This window comes from Taudactylus pleione, unplaced genomic scaffold, assembly GCF_031769625.1.
Source record: "Taudactylus pleione unplaced genomic scaffold, aTauple2 ptg000229l, whole genome shotgun sequence".
Taxonomy (NCBI): domain Eukaryota; kingdom Metazoa; phylum Chordata; class Amphibia; order Anura; family Myobatrachidae; genus Taudactylus; species Taudactylus pleione.
The window spans coordinates 3,662,409-3,682,694 of NW_028284631.1; the positions used below are offsets into that span (position 1 = coordinate 3,662,409).

The 20,286-nt window shown below is 43.3% G+C and overlaps 2 protein-coding genes across 8 annotated transcripts in view; both read right to left on the reverse strand.

Annotated features, from left to right (window-relative positions):
* KIF1A (kinesin family member 1A) overlaps positions 1 to 20,286 on the reverse strand; it is a 238,983-nt gene that overhangs the window by 186,909 nt on the left and 31,788 nt on the right. The gene's annotated exons all lie outside the window — the stretch shown is intronic.
* Positions 9,880 to 10,626, reverse strand: LOC148517043 (paraneoplastic antigen Ma3 homolog). Its single transcript, XM_088479268.1, has one exon. It carries the CDS (start codon positions 10,624 to 10,626, stop codon positions 9,880 to 9,882), a length of 747 nt encoding a protein of 248 aa, XP_088335394.1.

The window sequence follows — 20,286 nt, forward strand, 5'->3', positions numbered from 1 at the left end:
TCCTAGATTTTTTTATGCCACAAATGTTGCAGAGCTCCTTGATCAACCTGCTCTCAAAGTCTCTTCCTTGATCTGAGTGTAACCTATTTGGAAGGCCATAATGTACAAAATATCTATCCCATAAAGTGTTGGCCACGGTAAGAGCCTTTTGGTTAGGGGTCACGTAGGCTTGTGCGTATCGAGTGAAATGGTCTGTTACCACCAACACATTGCACTTTTTTCCAGCATCAACTTCCAGTGTTAGATAATCAACACATACTAGATCCATTGGGCCAGCACTTTGGATATGTCCCAGTGGGGCTGCTCGATTAGGTAAAGTTTTTCGTAGGACGCAATTCCCGCATGACTTACAGTAATTTTCGACTTCCGCTCTCATGTTTGGCCAGTAGAACCTATCCGCTACTAACCCATAGGTTTTATCCATTCCTAGATGGCCATGGTCATCGTGCAGGGCATGCATCACTATCTTCCTATATTTATATGGTAGCACTATTTGAAACTTCTTGCTTTTTCCCATCTTAGAACCAATTCTGTATAGGAGTCCATTTTTTATTAAAAATTTATTTCTTTGCTTATGCAACAATTGAGCTTCTCGGGATGTTTTGGAAGAATTAGTAGAAATAGCGACATGGTGGTTCAATTCTTCATACAAGGGTCCTATCTCAGAATCTTTCAATTGTTCCCTTTGTAATTTTCCATGATCCACCTTGGGTATTCCCTCTAACTCATCTACACTCAACCAGCAATATGAGAGAGGCAGGACTTTATCAGATGCCCCCAAACTGCTAACCATTTCTTGGCAGTTTTCAATGTCCATTCTCATGTGGTGGCACATTCCCTTGACATCCCCAGCAGGCACTTCTATCCATTCTTCTTTTTGTTCTTCAGCCACTTGATTTGGGATTCGGGACAAAGAGTCAGCATCCGTGTTATTAACTCCAGGCCGGTATTTCAGTTTAAAGTCATAGAGAGCCAATGCAGATAACCACCTATGTCCCGTGGCATCCAGTCGGGCAGTGGTTTGAATGTAAATTAACGGATTATTATCCGTGTGTACTACAAAGGATGCACCATAGAGATAGTCATGGAATTTGTCTACAATACACCATTTAGGTGCTAAAAATTCGAGTTTGTGAGCGGGGTACCTTTTCTCACTGGGTGACAATCCTCGACTTACAAATGACACTGGCCTTAACTGATCTTGTTGGGTCTGATATAATACCCCCCCTATCCCTTCTAGGGAGGCGTCCGTATGTAAAGTGTAGGGTAGCAGGGGGTCAGCATAGGCCAATACTGGTGCCTCTGTTAGACAGGTTTTAAGATTTACAAATGAATCTTCACATTCTTGGGTCCACCTGCACCCAAATGGCTCATTAGGATGGTGATATATTTTGAGCTCTTGCGGAGATTTCTTTGGAGATTTACCTGCAGGTGGGTACCCTTTAGTCAGGTCGGTCAGGGGTTTAGCTATTTTAGAATAATTAGGCACAAACCGGCGGTAGTACCCGCAAAATCCCAAAAATGAACGCAGTTCTTTCAGTTTTGTGGGAATGGGCCATTTATTGACAGCTTCAACTTTGGAAGGGTCTGTGGCTATTCCATGCCGGCTGATGATGTGACCCAAATATTTCACGGATTCCTGACACAGTCGACATTTGTCTAATGACAGCTTTAGTCCTCCTTCTTCCAGTCGATCAAGGACTTTCAATAACCTCTCGTTATGTTCTTCGAGTGTGTTTCCAAATATTATTATATCATCTAGATAAACTATGGCTTCCCTATAGTTCATGTCTCCCATGATCCGATCCATTGTTCTTTGAAAAGTGGCGGGAGCTCCCTTGATACCCTGGGGCATCATTAAGAATTCAAAGAAACCGAGGGGGCATATAAACGCGGTTTTCTCCCTATCTGTTGGGCACATGGGTATTTGGTAGAACCCACTTCGAAGGTCCAACACAGAGAACCAAGCACTCCCTTGTAAGCAATCTAGGGCCTCGTCAATCCTTGGCACCACATATTGGTCTGGCACCGTCCTCTGATTTAACGTCCTGTAGTCAACGCACATGCGGACATCACCATTCTTCTTCCGTGCGATCACAATCGGAGAGGCATATGGGCTTCGTGACTCTATTATTATTTGGTTCTCTAGCAACCCCTTTAAATGTAATCTGACATCATCAAAATCTGCAGGCGTAATTCGGCGGGAACGTTCTCGGAAAGGTGTTTCATCCGTCATCTTTATTTGATGTTCTGCCCCTTTGGCTACTCCCAAGTCCCATTCCCCTAGAGAGAAAACTGATTTTCGTCTTTCTAACTCAAGTATTAAATATTCCATATCTTGAAAGGAAATATCGCTATTTCGGAAACACTCAGCAAACCCCCTCTGTACATCACATCCTACACCTCCCACCCCTGTCTGCACGTTCCATGTGTTAACTGAAGGTGTGGTCTCATTTTTTTGACACCATTCAGCAAGCATGTGGTATATGTTGGTGTTAGTTCCAATTATAATGGGAAGTTCACTTCTCCCCCCTGGAATTTCTGGGCATATAAGAGCAATAAAAGGTATCTGAACTTCTTGGCCATAGCACTTATCACTTCCAATATTGCTTGCACATACCCTAGATAAGGGTACTTTTCTGTACTTAACCCCCAAATAACAAGCCCGGTTAAAGGCTGTATGGAGACTTCACACAAATGTTCACGATACCATGATTCAAATATTATAGAAACCTGTGAGCCACTGTCTAATAATACATTACATGGGCTCCCATTCACCTTTGCAGACACAATTGGGGTGGGTCCCAATAAACCTTCTGGTAGAGCGCCATTCCACCAAGTGTTCCCCATAGCGCATATACTAATTTCTAGGGGGCCTGTGAGGGGGTCACAGACCTCCCCCGTCCGTTTCCCGGCTCCCTGAGGTCTCTACCTTGTTCAGGGTTTTCATGAAAATTGTCATCATGTACAACATTCAGGGGGCATTCATATGACAAATGTCCCCTTCTCCCGCATCTATAGCACCCCCTATTTATAGGCCTGACTCCTCGGCCTATTCCTCTACTGGTAGTGATAGGAGTATTCACTCCTCGCCGTGTGGTATTGGCACTTTGGGAAGCGATGAACCTATCTATTTTGGCGTTCTGCTCCTCCATCATTTTAAGTATTTTTTCCTCAAAAGACGTAGGTTCTACGGCAGGTACTACCACTTTTACTTTTTTCACAGTGTTTTCCCGCAATTCTATCATAGTTTCCTCCAGCTTGACATCTTTCATCAGTTCATTAAATGTCGGGGGTGGTTTCCGTATCTCTGAACACCTAATTTTTTGGGCAACAGGGTCGGATGTTAAAGCACCCCTCAGTAACTGCCTCATTCTACTTTCATCAACATCTTCTTTTTTTATCCCATCCTTCTCCACTATTTTATATAGAAGTTTGTCCAATCTAAATAAATATGTACTTAATTTCTCCCTTGGCTCCTGGAATGTATGATGGAGCCTAGAGATTAAGTCTCCTACATCTTCCAGTGTCCCGTACGCATAGTCTAATGCTTCCAAATAAATATCTAATGTGGCATCGGGGTTGCTCCTTCTAGTAGCCTGGATGACCCCCATGGCAGGTCCCCTCAAGCTTTCGACTACCCTTTGTTTTTTTATGTGATCAGGGCATTTCCACTCTTCAGTCTGCTGCACTGCCGCCTCTTTCCATGCATCATATTGTTCTTCCCCAGCAGGTACTGGTTGTATACCAGAAAAAAATCTTAATCTCCTGTAGCTTCCCTCGTAATGCCATCTCTCTAATTGAGTGACTACTCGTTCCATAATGTTTTCAAACTGACTCCCACATTTTTCCTCACTATTATCCGGGTCTCCTCTACTCTCTCCCCCATAAATACAGTTCATCCCCACTAAAACATTCCATTTTTTTCTTTTACTGCTTACTAGGTAACCCTCGAATCTCAGCAGTGCCTCCAAATGTAACCCTATGATTATTTATAGGATCTAGATTATATTGTTATCTGCAATATGTGTGCCTCCACCCAGATAATTAAAGGTTGTCTGGGAAACCTGACTCCACTATATGGGTATTACACTTGTACTTATGCGATTAGTGTGTATGTACTATCAGTGAGTAGATATGAGATAGACCCAAAGCTGACAACTGTACAATTGTTACCACCCGACTCCGTTCTTCTTTTCTTTACAGGTGTTCACTTTCCAGTAACTTCTCAGCGCATATAAGCTTGGTAAATATAACTCAACAATAACATAAACTTTTATGTAATTTTTTATACATAGCACACTAGATAACTTATACCAGTGATAAACATGCACAATACAATGTCATATGGTATCTATTAGTATGGCTATCACCACACAAATATATAGGGTCCTTTTCCTCTTTTCACACCCAATGAATAGGATGTATATAAAGTCCTCCCTTTATTGTGTCCCTCCTGTGGTGTTCTTATGGGAACAAAGAAATATATATATATAAAGTCTCAGAATTGTTCCAATTAACTGCAATACAGTCTCGAATGAATAATTATAAATTCCAAGCAAACTTGTTCCAGAACCTGTGGGTTCTATGGTAAATTCTTTTCCTGTAACCAATAATTCCCTCCTGTGGTTTGTAGTATAGAGCCAAAGTAGCTGGCTATGTGCTCTTTTATTACTTCTACAGGTACAGGCTGTTAGGGTATTCTATAGAATTCTAGCAGGAGCAGTCCCTAAGTACAAGGCTGATAGATTTGGTATTTAACCAAATTACTGCAGTCTCAGGGACAAATATCTTAACCAGCTATGCACCCTTTTATAGTTCCTTCCTTGTGTAGCTGTAAGATGGATTATCTCAGTAATAGTCAGTTTCATATATAAAGGATTTTCCTCAGTTAAATCCTAATAGGAGTTACATTAGCTTGAATGGCAGACTACTAAATGTGCCTTGCCTTATTTATCCTTAAAGCTAGAATATCACACTGTACTGCTGTTATAATCGTTGAGTGAGTGTGCAATGATGATCTACTCACATAGCCACTTCAGTGCTGTTCTTTTCGCCTTTGCCTCTCATTGAGCAACTGTAACTCATGAATGCTGCTGCTGCTGCTGTACACTGACACATCAGAGCCCCGCCCCCGGCTCTGATTGGTTGCCGGCAAATCTCTTACCCCCGGCCTGTGGAGCGCTCTAATACTTTCTCCTGCCGCCTCTCAGAGCGGCTAGCAGTGGTGGGAGGTCCTCCTGACCCTCCCCCGTCTTCCGGCGCTGGACTTCTCCCGCCCACGATAGCGGTGATGGCGACTGTCCTTGGTTCCTCTACAGGCGCCCCTCACTGGCCCCGCTTCCGCTGACCAGAGCTCCCAGCTCCGAGCTCCTGCAGGTCAGTGTGGTGCGGTCACTGGAGGGGGGAACAGCAGTCTGGCCCTGGGCGCTAGCGCAGGACTTATATAGCTAACTAGCGCCGCGCGACCTATATCCCTTCCCACTCACAGCGCAAGCTCCCTCTCCTCCTCGCGCTGCTTCCAGCAGCTTCTGCTCCTCGCGCTCCCTGTCTCTCTTCAGCCCTGCATGTATAAACAATCCTACACTGCCCCTGCTTTGGCTCTATCCAACCCCTCACAATCTGAGCAACACTTATTCACAGCATCAAATACAAGTCCTACAATACAATATCATCAGTACATAGTCTACCCCCATATATATATATTTATATATACACATACACAGATATATATATATATACATACATATATATATATATATACACAGACATGTAATAGGCATAAATAAAAACATCAAGGTGCCAGACAGCACTCTCAATGCATCTATTGGGTATTAAATCCCAACAGGTACTTAGCCCATTATACTAGGGCTACAATATCTCCCCCTGATAATCTATGTAGATCCACTGAAAAGATTATCAACTTCTATACTATTGCTAGTAACTATTATTATCGATTATTTACGCTCTGCTGTCCCAGAATACCCAAAGTAAGGCCAATTAAGAACTAAGCTGGGGTGTATTACTCTAGTTACTTTTCTAGGTTCTCCCAGACTATCATATGTCAAAATCAGGGGTGGCTTTATTTCCCTTCTGGGCCTTGTACCACTTTCAAATATTTCCACATCCCCTTCTTCATGAACAGAGCAGCTTTCTTGTAAGCTTTCCTCATCTTTTTCCATAGGAAATTCATTACTAATTTTACACTTATTTGTACTATCCTCTACACTCCCGACTCTTTCTGGCGGAATCTCAGGTAAGTATTCTATTTGAGGGGGGTTTTCCATATAGAAGTATCCATGTCTCTCATTTTCCATCTCTTGTTCTTCAGTATCACTTAGTTCCAAGTGGCTTATTTTTTGTTTTATTGTCTTCTCTTTTGGTTTTCTTTTAGAAGCCACTATACCTGAAGGTTGAAAGTTATCCAGTCGAATTTCATCTCCAATAGGAAGCAAGTGTTGCCTATGGTAAGTATATGTTTTATTAGAGCCATCTTCCGGTATAATTTTGTACACCGGCAAATCTGAAAACTTTTCCGCCACTACATAGGGTTCCTCCTTCCACCGGTTGGCTATCTTCAATTTCCTAGGTACCCCTAATTGCCTGAGGAGTACCCTGTCTCCAGTAGCTAGTTCCTGATTGCGGACCCTTTGATCATATATGGTCTTATTCTTTTGTGCAAGCTTGTTGGCTGTTCTGTTAGCTAATTCAAAGGCTGTTCGTAATTCACTCCTAAGATTCTCTACATACTTGGTGTGGGAAATGGGTGATTTGGGATTTGTATTGATTCCCATGCACACATCAATAGGAAGTTTAGCTTCCCTCCCAAACATTAAAAAGTAGGGTGATAACCCTGTAGATTCGTTTTTTGTGCAATTATAGGCATGTACCAGTTTATTTATGTACTGTCTCCACTTACTCTTATCCAACGGATTTAATGTGCCCAACATATTTAGCAACGTACGGTTAAACCGCTCGGGTTGGGGGTCTCCCTGGGGGTGGTAAGGTGTGGTCCTAGATTTTTTTATGCCACAAATGTTGCAGAGCTCCTTGATCAACCTGCTCTCAAAGTCTCTTCCTTGATCCGAGTGTAACCTATTTGGAAGGCCATAATGTACAAAATATCTATCCCATAAAGTGTTGGCCACGGTAAGAGCCTTTTGGTTAGGGGTCACGTAGGCTTGTGCGTATCGAGTGAAATGGTCTGTTACCACCAACACATTGCACTTTTTTCCAGCATCAACTTCCAGTGTTAGATAATCAACACATACTAGATCCATTGGGCCAGCACTTTGGATATGTCCCAGTGGGGCTGCTCGATTAGGTAAAGTTTTTCGTAGGACGCAATTCCCGCATGACTTACAGTAATTTTCGACTTCCGCTCTCATGTTTGGCCAGTAGAACCTATCCGCTACTAACCCATAGGTTTTATCCATTCCTAGATGGCCATGGTCATCGTGCAGGGCATGCATCACTATCTTCCTATATTTATATGGTAGCACTATTTGAAACTTCTTGCTTTTTCCCATCTTAGAACCAATTCTGTATAGGAGTCCATTTTTTATTAAAAATTTATTTCTTTGCTTATGCAACAATTGAGCTTCTCGGGATGTTTTGGAAGAATTAGTAGAAATAGCGACATGGTGGTTCAATTCTTCATACAAGGGTCCTATCTCAGAATCTTTCAATTGTTCCCTTTGTAATTTTCCATGATCCACCTTGGGTATTCCCTCTAACTCATCTACACTCAACCAGCAATATGAGAGAGGCAGGACTTTATCAGATGCCCCCAAACTGCTAACCATTTCTTGGCAGTTTTCAATGTCCATTCTCATGTGGTGGCACATTCCCTTGACATCCCCAGCAGGCACTTCTATCCATTCTTCTTTTTGTTCTTCAGCCACTTGATTTGGGATTCGGGACAAAGAGTCAGCATCCGTGTTATTAACTCCAGGCCGGTATTTCAGTTTAAAGTCATAGAGAGCCAATGCAGATAACCACCTATGTCCCGTGGCATCCAGTCGGGCAGTGGTTTGAATGTAAATTAACGGATTATTATCCGTGTGTACTACAAAGGATGCACCATAGAGATAGTCATGGAATTTGTCTACAATACACCATTTAGGTGCTAAAAATTCGAGTTTGTGAGCGGGGTACCTTTTCTCACTGGGTGACAATCCTCGACTTACAAATGACACTGGCCTTAACTGATCTTGTTGGGTCTGATATAATACCCCCCCTATCCCTTCTAGGGAGGCGTCCGTATGTAAAGTGTAGGGTAGCAGGGGGTCAGCATAGGCCAATACTGGTGCCTCTGTTAGACAGGTTTTAAGATTTACAAATGAATCTTCACATTCTTGGGTCCACCTGCACCCAAATGGCTCATTAGGATGGTGATATATTTTGAGCTCTTGCGGAGATTTCTTTGGAGATTTACCTGCAGGTGGGTACCCTTTAGTCAGGTCGGTCAGGGGTTTAGCTATTTTAGAATAATTAGGCACAAACCGGCGGTAGTACCCGCAAAATCCCAAAAATGAACGCAGTTCTTTCAGTTTTGTGGGAATGGGCCATTTATTGACAGCTTCAACTTTGGAAGGGTCTGTGGCTATTCCATGCCGGCTGATGATGTGACCCAAATATTTCACGGATTCCTGACACAGTCGACATTTGTCTAATGACAGCTTTAGTCCTCCTTCTTCCAGTCGATCAAGGACTTTCAATAACCTCTCGTTATGTTCTTCGAGTGTGTTTCCAAATATTATTATATCATCTAGATAAACTATGGCTTCCCTATAGTTCATGTCTCCCATGATCCGATCCATTGTTCTTTGAAAAGTGGCGGGAGCTCCCTTGATACCCTGGGGCATCATTAAGAATTCAAAGAAACCGAGGGGGCATATAAACGCGGTTTTCTCCCTATCTGTTGGGCACATGGGTATTTGGTAGAACCCACTTCGAAGGTCCAACACAGAGAACCAAGCACTCCCTTGTAAGCAATCTAGGGCCTCGTCAATCCTTGGCACCACATATTGGTCTGGCACCGTCCTCTGATTTAACGTCCTGTAGTCAACGCACATGCGGACATCACCATTCTTCTTCCGTGCGATCACAATCGGAGAGGCATATGGGCTTCATGACTCTATTATTATTTGGTTCTCTAGCAACCCCTTTAAATGTAATCTGACATCATCAAAATCTGCAGGCGTAATTCGGCGGGAACGTTCTCGGAAAGGTGTTTCATCCGTCATCTTTATTTGATGTTCTGCCCCTTTGGCTACTCCCAAGTCCCATTCCCCTAGAGAGAAAACTGATTTTCGTCTTTCTAACTCAAGTATTAAATATTCCATATCTTGAAAGGAAATATCGCTATTTCGGAAACACTCAGCAAACCCCCTCTGTACATCACATCCTACACCTCCCACCCCTGTCTGCACGTTCCATGTGTTAACTGAAGGTGTGGTCTCATTTTTTTGACACCATTCAGCAAGCATGTGGTATATGTTGGTGTTAGTTCCAATTATAATGGGAAGTTCACTTCTCCCCCCTGGAATTTCTGGGCATATAAGAGCAATAAAAGGTATCTGAACTTCTTGGCCATAGCACTTATCACTTCCAATATTGCTTGCACATACCCTAGATAAGGGTACTTTTCTGTACTTAACCCCCAAATAACAAGCCCGGCTAAAGGCTGTATGGAGACTTCACACAAATGTTCACGATACCATGATTCAAATATTATAGAAACCTGTGAGCCACTGTCTAATAATACATTACATGGGCTCCCATTCACCTTTGCAGACACAATTGGGGTGGGTCCCAATAAACCTTCTGGTAGAGCGCCATTCCACCAAGTGTTCCCCATAGCGCATATACTAATTTCTAGGGGGCCTGTGAGGGGGTCACAGACCTCCCCCGTCCATTTCCCGGCTCCCTGAGGTCTCTACCTTGTTCAGGGTTTTCATGAAAATTGTCATCATGTACAACATTCAGGGGGCATTCATATGACAAATGTCCCCTTCTCCCGCATCTATAGCACCCCCTATTTATAGGCCTGACTCCTCGGCCTATTCCTCTACTGGTAGTGATAGGAGTATTCACTCCTCGCCGTGTGGTATTGGCACTTTGGGAAGCGATGAACCTATCTATTTTGGCGTTCTGCTCCTCCATCATTTTAAGTATTTTTTCCTCAAAAGACGTAGGTTCTACGGCAGGTACTACCACTTTTACTTTTTTCACAGTGTTTTCCCGCAATTCTATCATAGTTTCCTCCAGCTTGACATCTTTCATCAGTTCATTAAATGTCGGGGGTGGTTTCCGTATCTCTGAACACCTAATTTTTTGGGCAACAGGGTCGGATGTTAAAGCACCCCTCAGTAACTGCCTCATTCTACTTTCATCAACATCTTCTTTTTTTATCCCATCCTTCTCCACTATTTTATATAGAAGTTTGTCCAATCTAAATAAATATGTACTTAATTTCTCCCTTGGCTCCTGGAATGTATGATGGAGCCTAGAGATTAAGTCTCCTACATCTTCCAGTGTCCCGTACGCATAGTCTAATGCTTCCAAATAAATATCTAATGTGGCATCGGGGTTGCTCCTTCTAGTAGCCTGGATGACCCCCATGGCAGGTCCCCTCAAGCTTTCGACTACCCTTTGTTTTTTTATGTGATCAGGGCATTTCCACTCTTCAGTCTGCTGCACTGCCGCCTCTTTCCATGCATCATATTGTTCTTCCCCAGCAGGTACTGGTTGTATACCAGAAAAAAATCTTAATCTCCTGTAGCTTCCCTCGTAATGCCATCTCTCTAATTGAGTGACTACTCGTTCCATAATGTTTTCAAACTGACTCCCACATTTTTCCTCACTATTATCCGGGTCTCCTCTACTCTCTCCCCCATAAATACAGTTCATCCCCACTAAAACATTCCATTTTTTTCTTTTACTGCTTACTAGGTAACCCTCGAATCTCAGCAGTGCCTCCAAATGTAACCCTATGATTATTTATAGGATCTAGATTATATTGTTATCTGCAATATGTGTGCCTCCACCCAGATAATTAAAGGTTGTCTGGGAAACCTGACTCCACTATATGGGTATTACACTTGTACTTATGCGATTAGTGTGTATGTACTATCAGTGAGTAGATATGAGATAGACCCAAAGCTGACAACTGTACAATTGTTACCACCCGACTCCGTTCTTCTTTTCTTTACAGGTGTTCACTTTCCAGTAACTTCTCAGCGCATATAAGCTTGGTAAATATAACTCAACAATAACATAAACTTTTATGTAATTTTTTATACATAGCACACTAGATAACTTATACCAGTGATAAACATGCACAATACAATGTCATATGGTATCTATTAGTATGGCTATCACCACACAAATATATAGGGTCCTTTTCCTCTTTTCACACCCAATGAATAGGATGTATATAAAGTCCTCCCTTTATTGTGTCCCTCCTGTGGTGTTCTTATGGGAACAAAGAAATATATATATATAAAGTCTCGGAATTGTTCCAATTAACTGCAATACAGTCTCGAATGAATAATTATAAATTCCAAGCAAACTTGTTCCAGAACCTGTGGGTTCTATGGTAAATTATTTTCCTGTAACCAATAATTCCCTCCTGTGGTTTGTAGTATAGAGCCAAAGTAGCTGGCTATGTGCTCTTTTATTACTTCTACAGGTACAGGCTGTTAGGGTATTCTATAGAATTCTAGCAGGAGCAGTCCCTAAGTACAAGGCTGATAGATTTGGTATTTAACCAAATTACTGCAGTCTCAGGGACAAATATCTTAACCAGCTATGCACCCTTTTATAGTTCCTTCCTTGTGTAGCTGTAAAATGGATTATCTCAGTAATAGACAGTTTCATATATAAAGGATTTTCCTCAGTTAAATCCTAATAGGAGTTACATTAGCTTGAATGGCAGACTACTAAATGTGCCTTGCCTTATTTATCCTTAAAGCTAGAATATCACACTGTACTGCTGTTATAATCGTTGAGTGAGTGTGCAATGATGATCTACTCACATAGCCACTTCAGTGCTGTTCTTTTCGCCTTTGCCTCTCATTGAGCAACTGTAACTCATGAATGCTGCTGCTGCTGCTGTACACTGACACATCAGAGCCCCGCCCCCGGCTCTGATTGGTTGCCGGCAAATCTCTTACCCCCGGCCTGTGGAGCGCTCTAATACTTTCTCCTGCCGCCTCTCAGAGCGGCTAGCAGTGGTGGGAGGTCCTCCTGACCCTCCCCCGTCTTCCGGCGCCGGACTTCTCCCGCCCACGATAGCGGTGATGGCGACTGTCCTTGGTTCCTCTACAGGCGCCCCTCACTGGCCCCGCTTCCGCTGACCAGAGCTCCCAGCTCCGAGCTCCTGCAGGTCAGTGTGGTGCGGTCACTGGAGGGGGGAACAGCAGTCTGGCCCTGGGCGCTAGCGCAGGACTTATATAGCTAACTAGCGCCGCGCAACCTATATCCCTTCCCGCTCACAGCGCGAGCTCCCTCTCCTCGCGCTGCTTCCAGCAGCTTCTACTCCTCACGCTCCCTGTCTCTCTTCAGCCCTGCATGTATAAACAATCCTACACTGCCCCTGCTTTGGCTCTATCCAACCCCTCACAATCTGAGCAACACTTATTCACAGCATCAAATACAAGTCCTACAATACAATATCATCAGTACATAGTCTACCCCATATATATATATTTATATATACACATACACAGATATATATATATATATATACATACATACATATATATATACACAGACATGTAATAGGCATAAATAAAAACATCAAGGTGCCAGACAGCACTCTCAATGCATCTATTGGGTATTAAATCCCAACAGGTACTTAGCCCATTATACTAGGGCTACACAATTAACCATCCAGTATATATTTGGAGTGTGGGAGGAAACCGGAATACCCAGAGGAAACCCACGCAAGCACAGGGAGAACATACAAACTTCACACAGTTACTGCCTTGGTGTGACTTTTAACTTTTTTTTTTTTTCCTTACTGTTAGTGGACTTTCAGTTCCATTGCACATGCGCATATCCACAGAGACTGGCTGGGTGAAGAGATAAGTTCAAACTGAGCACAAATCACCAAACTAGCTGTACAACGCTCACCTGCCTTGGTGAGATGTTATTGATAAATTGCATCGCTAAGAGATTTTGTATTACTGCAGAAAGCAGTGATAGGAAAGCCCCATTATCGCCACTTGATAATAAATAGTCATTATAGTTAATAGCTATTATTGAAAAAAAGACAGCAGACGGAAAATTAGCAATACCCACAGTCTGCCCAAACCCTACACCAATCAGACCGACATTAGAGCAAAACCACTTTCTGATTGAGCCATGCCCAGCTCAGCTTATAGGGCATAACTGGGTTATAGCGATAGGATAAGTTTAATCATGTCGTGGCAACTGTGGGCTATGCAAAGCTGAGCATATGTGAATAAACATCTTCAGACAGGTCTCTTGTACCATGGATATGGCAGGTGCCAGGGCACACTGATAATGATGCCGGCTATGGTGCTATGCATATGGTTAGGGGTGGTACGGTCGCATAGAGGGTGAATATCTGCATTTTTATCCGCACACACAATTCTTGTGTAATTACAGTCGACTTGCGTTCAAATCCGCATTTATGAACTGACATGGTGCATATTTTTTATGCCAACATGCAGAGTCAGCCCCAGGCATAAGCATTCTAAGCAAATGCCTAGGGAATCTGCCCCAGGGGCATTCCATGGCTCTGTGCCTGCACCATAGTGATGGTGCCGTAGGCCGGGCACGGTGACTACTGGCTCCCCGCCCGCCACTACCGCGATTGGAGCTAAACTCCGATCGGGCAGCGCATCGTAATAATGAGGGAAGGGAAACGGGGGGGAACCTGAGCACTGGTAAGGAAAAAAGGAAATCACAATATGGTATTACATATAAGTCGTTTACTACCCAATATTCCTAAAGGATAAAATGGTATGCTATGATATCCATAAGAGTGATGAGTGTGGGGGTGCTCCCCTGAGAGGTAAGGTTTAGAGTACACATGTGCAGAAGCTCATTCTTGCTACACTCCTCCCATGGGCCTTTGTGGAGCTGAGCCGGGCCAGTGTGTGACAACTCATGGGTCCATCTCCGCTAGCCACGTATATATGTGTATATATATATATATAATATGTATTTATGATATATAAGTATATGTATATACATGTGCACTTATATTGTATATATGTATTGGTGGTGGAATTATCTGCTAGAGGAAAGTAGCCAAAATCTTGCCTAGGGCACCAAATTGGCTAGGACCGGCTCTGCCCACTGTTCTTACAGTAATAACTTCAACTGTAAAGGGGCACTAAGCTCCTGACTTTATAGGACATGATGTGACAGAACACTAAGGAGAGGTTAATCTTACATTTGTTTTCCATCCACCCCTCTGTTAACAAGACAGCTAGAGCCATCCTGGCAGTGATTTGGCGTTAGCTGGATGCGTCATGTGTTTTATAACGAAATGCTATCCCCGGGAAGCATACATCATGCACACAAAGACATCAGTCAGCATCATCTACAGAGAGATAAAATGGCTCCACAAAACTGTCAGCTTCTCTAATAAAGTAATGCAGACAAAATTGATCTGAAATCATTCCTAGCAACAGGCCATGAATAACAGGTACGTATGACGGAAGCCACACTCACAAATCAAGCTGGGAAAAAGGAGTGAGTCAAGGGCTGCACAGCTGAAAGGCTCGGAACTCAAGTGGGAAGTGTGGATAAGGGATAGCAGGTATTTGCTCTACTCAGCAAAGACACACAATAATAGGACTAAGCTCTCCACACAAACCATATACAGCATAGTAAGTCAACAGAGCAGGCTACTATTGTGCAATAAAACAGATTAATGTACTCTCACAGAAGACACAGTATTCATTTCTATCTATTTATGTGATAGTAAATAGCAGTTTTCTACATCCCTCCTTGCTGTGGTTATCTGAGTGTATTACCTTATTACTTAAATAAACCAACAAACATTCATGATGAATGGAAAGACCTCATATATATATATATATATATATATATATATATATATATATATGTATAGTTGTGCCGCCTTATCGCCTTGTGTTTTAAGCCGCATACCCACTAGACGATATTTATTAACGATAGGGACGATAATGGTATCGTTCAACGATATATATCGTTCATATCGTTCAGTGTGTATGCAGTGAGCGACCAACGATGTGCGCTCCCGCGAATTGTTAACAATGTCTCTTGTCGTCCTTACATGCAGGCCAAGCTGACGATATCGTCAAGAATTGTTTGTTCAGAAATGTGGCAGGATGACTTCACTGAAAGATATCTATCAGTGTGTACACACAATATCGTGTGTCCTGCACTACAGAAAGTTCAAGGGAAATCTTTCACCAATATCGTTCATACAGCACATCGTCTAGTGTGTATGACACTTTATTCATTAACATACAGTACTGTATAGATTATAAATATCATGGTTTGCATGTACCTAATTAAATGCTTATTTTATATTATGCACCTTTCCATGAGCAAACAGTGCCCCATTAAATGTAATGGCATGCAGAAGATATGATCATAGTGATGTGATGGAGGAGGTGTTACAGTGGGGTGCTCTGTGCTATGAAAAAGCCCACAATCAGGAACACCATACAGTTATCCCTATCACCATGTATTTTAGCTAATTGTAAATCATACCGGCAAACGCACAAAACTGCAACTAGATCATCTGTAAGATCATCTCAATTCTCCCTGATCTGCCCCCCTTGGGCAAAGCTTCACCCCTTTGCAAAGGCCTCTATTGTGACACTAGAGATATGATAAATAGACCCCATAGAGAGCAGCCTGATACACATTGCATGGTTATTATGTATGGGGGGGTCCAGTGTGTGTTGTGATTGGTGTGGGGGTCATAGGGGGAGTAACAATAGTAGCAAATAACAATAATAATAATAATAACAGTAATAAGAAGAAGAATAACACCTCATAATAATGGGATGCAATCAGGAAGCTGACGGTCGATATGCCGACCGCCTGCTTCCCGACTGTAAAATCCCGGCAAGGTACTAATGACAGGCAACGAAATCCCAACACCTGTCATTAGCCATACTGCAGGAGCTCGATGCCCAGCGTACCGAATAATAGCAAGCCGGGCACGGACAGCCGCGGGGGAGAGGGTTAGGTCTTAGGGCTCCCGGGGGGACTTAGGGTTGGACACCCCCCGGGAGGGTTAGGTTTAGGCTAGGGGAAGGGGGGGCCTAGGGTTAGGCACCCCCGAGGGAAGGTTAGGGTTAGGCTCCCCCCCGGGAGACTTAGGTTTAGGCTGCTCGGAAGGGGGGGGTTAGGCACTAGGGGAGAAGGTTAGGGTTAGGCACCCTTAAGAGAGGGTTAGGTTTAGGGTAGGGGGTAGGGTTAGGGGTACTTACCAAAATCAGCTGTCGGGATCTTCACCCCTGCCGGGCTTCCGCTGTCAGGATTTGAACCATGCGGCAGGCGGTATTACATACTGATTCCCATAATAATAACACACCAGCCTATCACTTTGTTTTTATTATATAGAAAATAACTAGTTTATATCTACTATATTACAAGATTATCTAAAGCATACTTGCCGACTTCCTGGCTGCCCCCTCCGTCACGGTAAAGTGGGCGGGCTGGTGGGCAGCATGATGTGAATGAGTCATCGTGCCCCCCCCCCCCCTGCTAAACAATTCTGCAGTTCCCGGCATTGTGAAGTGGGGATTGGGCCACGACGATGGGATTTAAATCGGATCATCAGCCGGCCGGACCGCCCACTTCGCTCGGTATGTTGGCAGCTGCGTCTTCGGGAGACTTGCCCATTCTTCCCCCAGCCAGGAGCGCCAGGTAGGCAGGTACTGTATGATCTAAAGACAACTAATATAACATTGAAGAAATATACAGTACAATACTTTACTATGGCATCAACGACGCCGTGCTTTAGTACATAAATGCTGATCTTATAATAAAGCATATCTTTATAACCGTGGCAGATCAAATATCAGTTTTATTTTTCCATCAGCATTATAGGCATCCTGCCAAGGAAGCAATTTAGAAATGATATCCTGTTCTGTGCGACATACAGCAAACTTGCTTTTCTTTCCCAACATTTTGATTAATATATTACAGAATATGATGTAAGACATCAATCACCTGGTCTATTAATCCTGGCTATACTACTTTGCCCCTAGTAAAAATTATAATTTTTGTTTGTAATGAATAAATTCTAAATAAATCTCCTTTGGGACCAATCTGTTCCTTCTATCTACTGGGCAGGATAAGGAATTCTCATGGGTGACATGTGTCGAGCTTTCTAAAGAGTGGAGAAGTAGAAAAGTTGCCCAAAGCATCAGAATAAACAGTGACAGTTCTGATGCCATCACGTATAATAACCGGTGAGTATTTATGTGATTACTGTACATCACTACTTAGTTATTAGTAAATATATTATAATATATAATTTCAGATATTAGAGGTGGACTCTGCTCCATGGCACCATGTATACATGCACTTAGCCTGTGGCCCCATGTATTTTTATGTCCACAGAATTCCCCAGCGACACATAGAAGGTAATTTACAAAGAGCAGAATTACCATGCAATCTCGGATCGGATGTCGCCTCCACAACCTAAGAGTGTAGGAGGGTGTCAGGACTGTCTTTATTACCTATGGAAATTAGGTGTTTGAAATATGTATCCCATTGTTTGCTGTGTACGAGGAAACGCACTCCTCTGCCACAGGGCACCATGTAGGCGCACAACAAGCCCTTTAAAGTACAGGACAATGATGAAACTGCCAGTTCTGAGCTGGTACTCATTGCGGAGTAGAAATTGCCATGTGCCCTTCCTAAAAATACACCCTCTCGACCCCATTATCTTATTCCAATAATCTCACTGTATAATAAAATGTTGCGCTGCTCTGCAAAAACGATGCACAGCGGTGTGCCTACGCCCATGGGTCAATTTTTTTAATGGGGTTTTTCATATTTTTTCTTTCTTTAAATTTATACAGTAAGAGATAAATAAAGAAATATACTTTTTATTAAAAATATATATATATATGGACCGTCTTTTATCTAATTATATGTTATGTGAACATTTTATGTGTCTATATCATACTTGTCTACCCTCCCAGAATGACCGGGAGGTTACTGAAATTGTGTTGCGCTCCCGGCCAAAGGTGGACAAGTTTCTCGGGCAGTGATGTACAGTGAAGTAAATGGTCAGGGAGGCACTGGCCTTTATCAGGGCCAGACTTACAGATACATATATGAACCTGAGGGTTCATGTGAGAATTATACAAAGGTGCAGCAGTAGTTAGTCCTGGAAATTTGGGGTGTTTTGATCAGGGATGTGCAGAAAAGGTAGACAGGGGAGGCAGTGCCTCACCTGCCATACACTTTTTACTCTAGAGTTTTGACTATAAAAATTATTAGGATAATACAAAGATATTTATAATATTTTCTTTACATTTTTCTTATAATTTTTATAGTCAAAGGCTCTGCCTCACCTCATCACACATCACTGCTCTTGGGGGCTGGGGACACCTGGCCGCGGCCGCCCTTATCCCCAGTGAAGTGGGCAGCACAGGCAGCCAATGACGCAATTTGCGTTGAATCACGTCATCAAGACTCCGCCTCCGCTCCACAATGCCAGTAATCTTGCATCATCATGCCTCCAGACCCGCCCGCCTCAGCCGAGCCCCACCTCCCTCCGTCCCCAGATCCGCCCACCTCCGCTGAGCCTCGCACCCCACAGTGCCGACCTGGCAGCTTGTTATGAACCGCGACAGAGGTTCATCTTGGTGGCAGATCCCGACTGTACTAGTTGACTGGGACACTGCATCATGCCTTAATTCCAGTTCCGGGTCTTGCAGGTAGCTGGAACTCTGTGTCTGTGTGCAGCTTATTGCTGCATTCCTTGCCTGTCAGTTTGTGTCTAGAGCCCATCTGCATACTAGCCTGTCATTAGGGAGGATTTCTGCAGAGATTGCACTGATTGGTTCCCGATTCTGATAAATTACAGCCAGCCCGTCACATCTTGCCGGTGATATCGTCTGACTTCCGGAGTGTATGTTTGTCCTGAGTTCTATCGTCTAGTGGGGGTATCCACTAGACGATAAAGTTGAACGATTGAACGATAATGATAAAATCGTTCAATAATCGTTCAAACATCGTTTGAACATCGTTTGCAAATCGTGCAGTAATTGTTTCTAACGATGTACGATGCGCGCTCCCGCTGGTCGTTTGATCGTCTCCTCCATCGACTGAACATGTAGGTCAATTTCACTTGATTGCTTACACATCGTTTACACATCGTTCAAGCTGAATGATCAAACGATGAACCACTATCTGCCCACTACAGCTGAAAGCTCTCACAGATTGAAACAACATAGTTTATCGTTAAGGGGGGTATCCACTAGACGATAAAGTTAAACGATTGAACGATAATGATAAAATCGTTCGATAATCGTTCGATAATCGTTCAAACATCATTTGAACATCGTTTGCAAATCGTGCAGTAATTGTTTCTAACGATGTACGATGCGCGCTCCCGCTGGTCGTTTGATCGTCTCCTCCATCGACTGAACATGCAGGTCAATTTCACTTGATTGCTTACAAATCGTTTACACATCGTTTACACATCGTTCACGCTGAACGATCAAACGATGAACCACTGTCTGCCCACTATAGCTGAAAGCTCTCAATCACAGATTAAAACAACATAGTTTATTGTTAGATCTTTTGCAAATCGTTTGCAAATCTTTTGCAAATTGTTCAGAGTGGAAGATCATATTTCAAGGGAAACTTCAAGGGAAAATCGTTAAGAGGTTGGACAGGGATAAAATCGTCTAGTGGATGCCCCCCACCTCATTCTGCGGTTCCAGTGTACTGAGAGTTCCTCCTGTATCCTGAACCTGCCAGTATTTGCCTGTGAGTCATCTGCTGTGGTTCCATCGACTCACGTCCTCGCTGTTTGGACTTCCCGGAGCAGTGACTTCTGCAGCCGCGGCCTACCTTTCCGCTGCCTGCGGCATTTCAATACCACAGCCATGTCTAACCGCGTCAGTCTGTTTCTAGCTGATTCAAGTCTGCAGTGTTCTCTACCTTGCTGCATCCAGCCTGTGTTCCTGCCATGCCACAGTTCACCTGTCTGTCATCTTGTTCCTGTCACACCCCGGCCCTCAAGGCCGCTCCATGTTGTTCCTGTCACACCCTGGAGCCTCC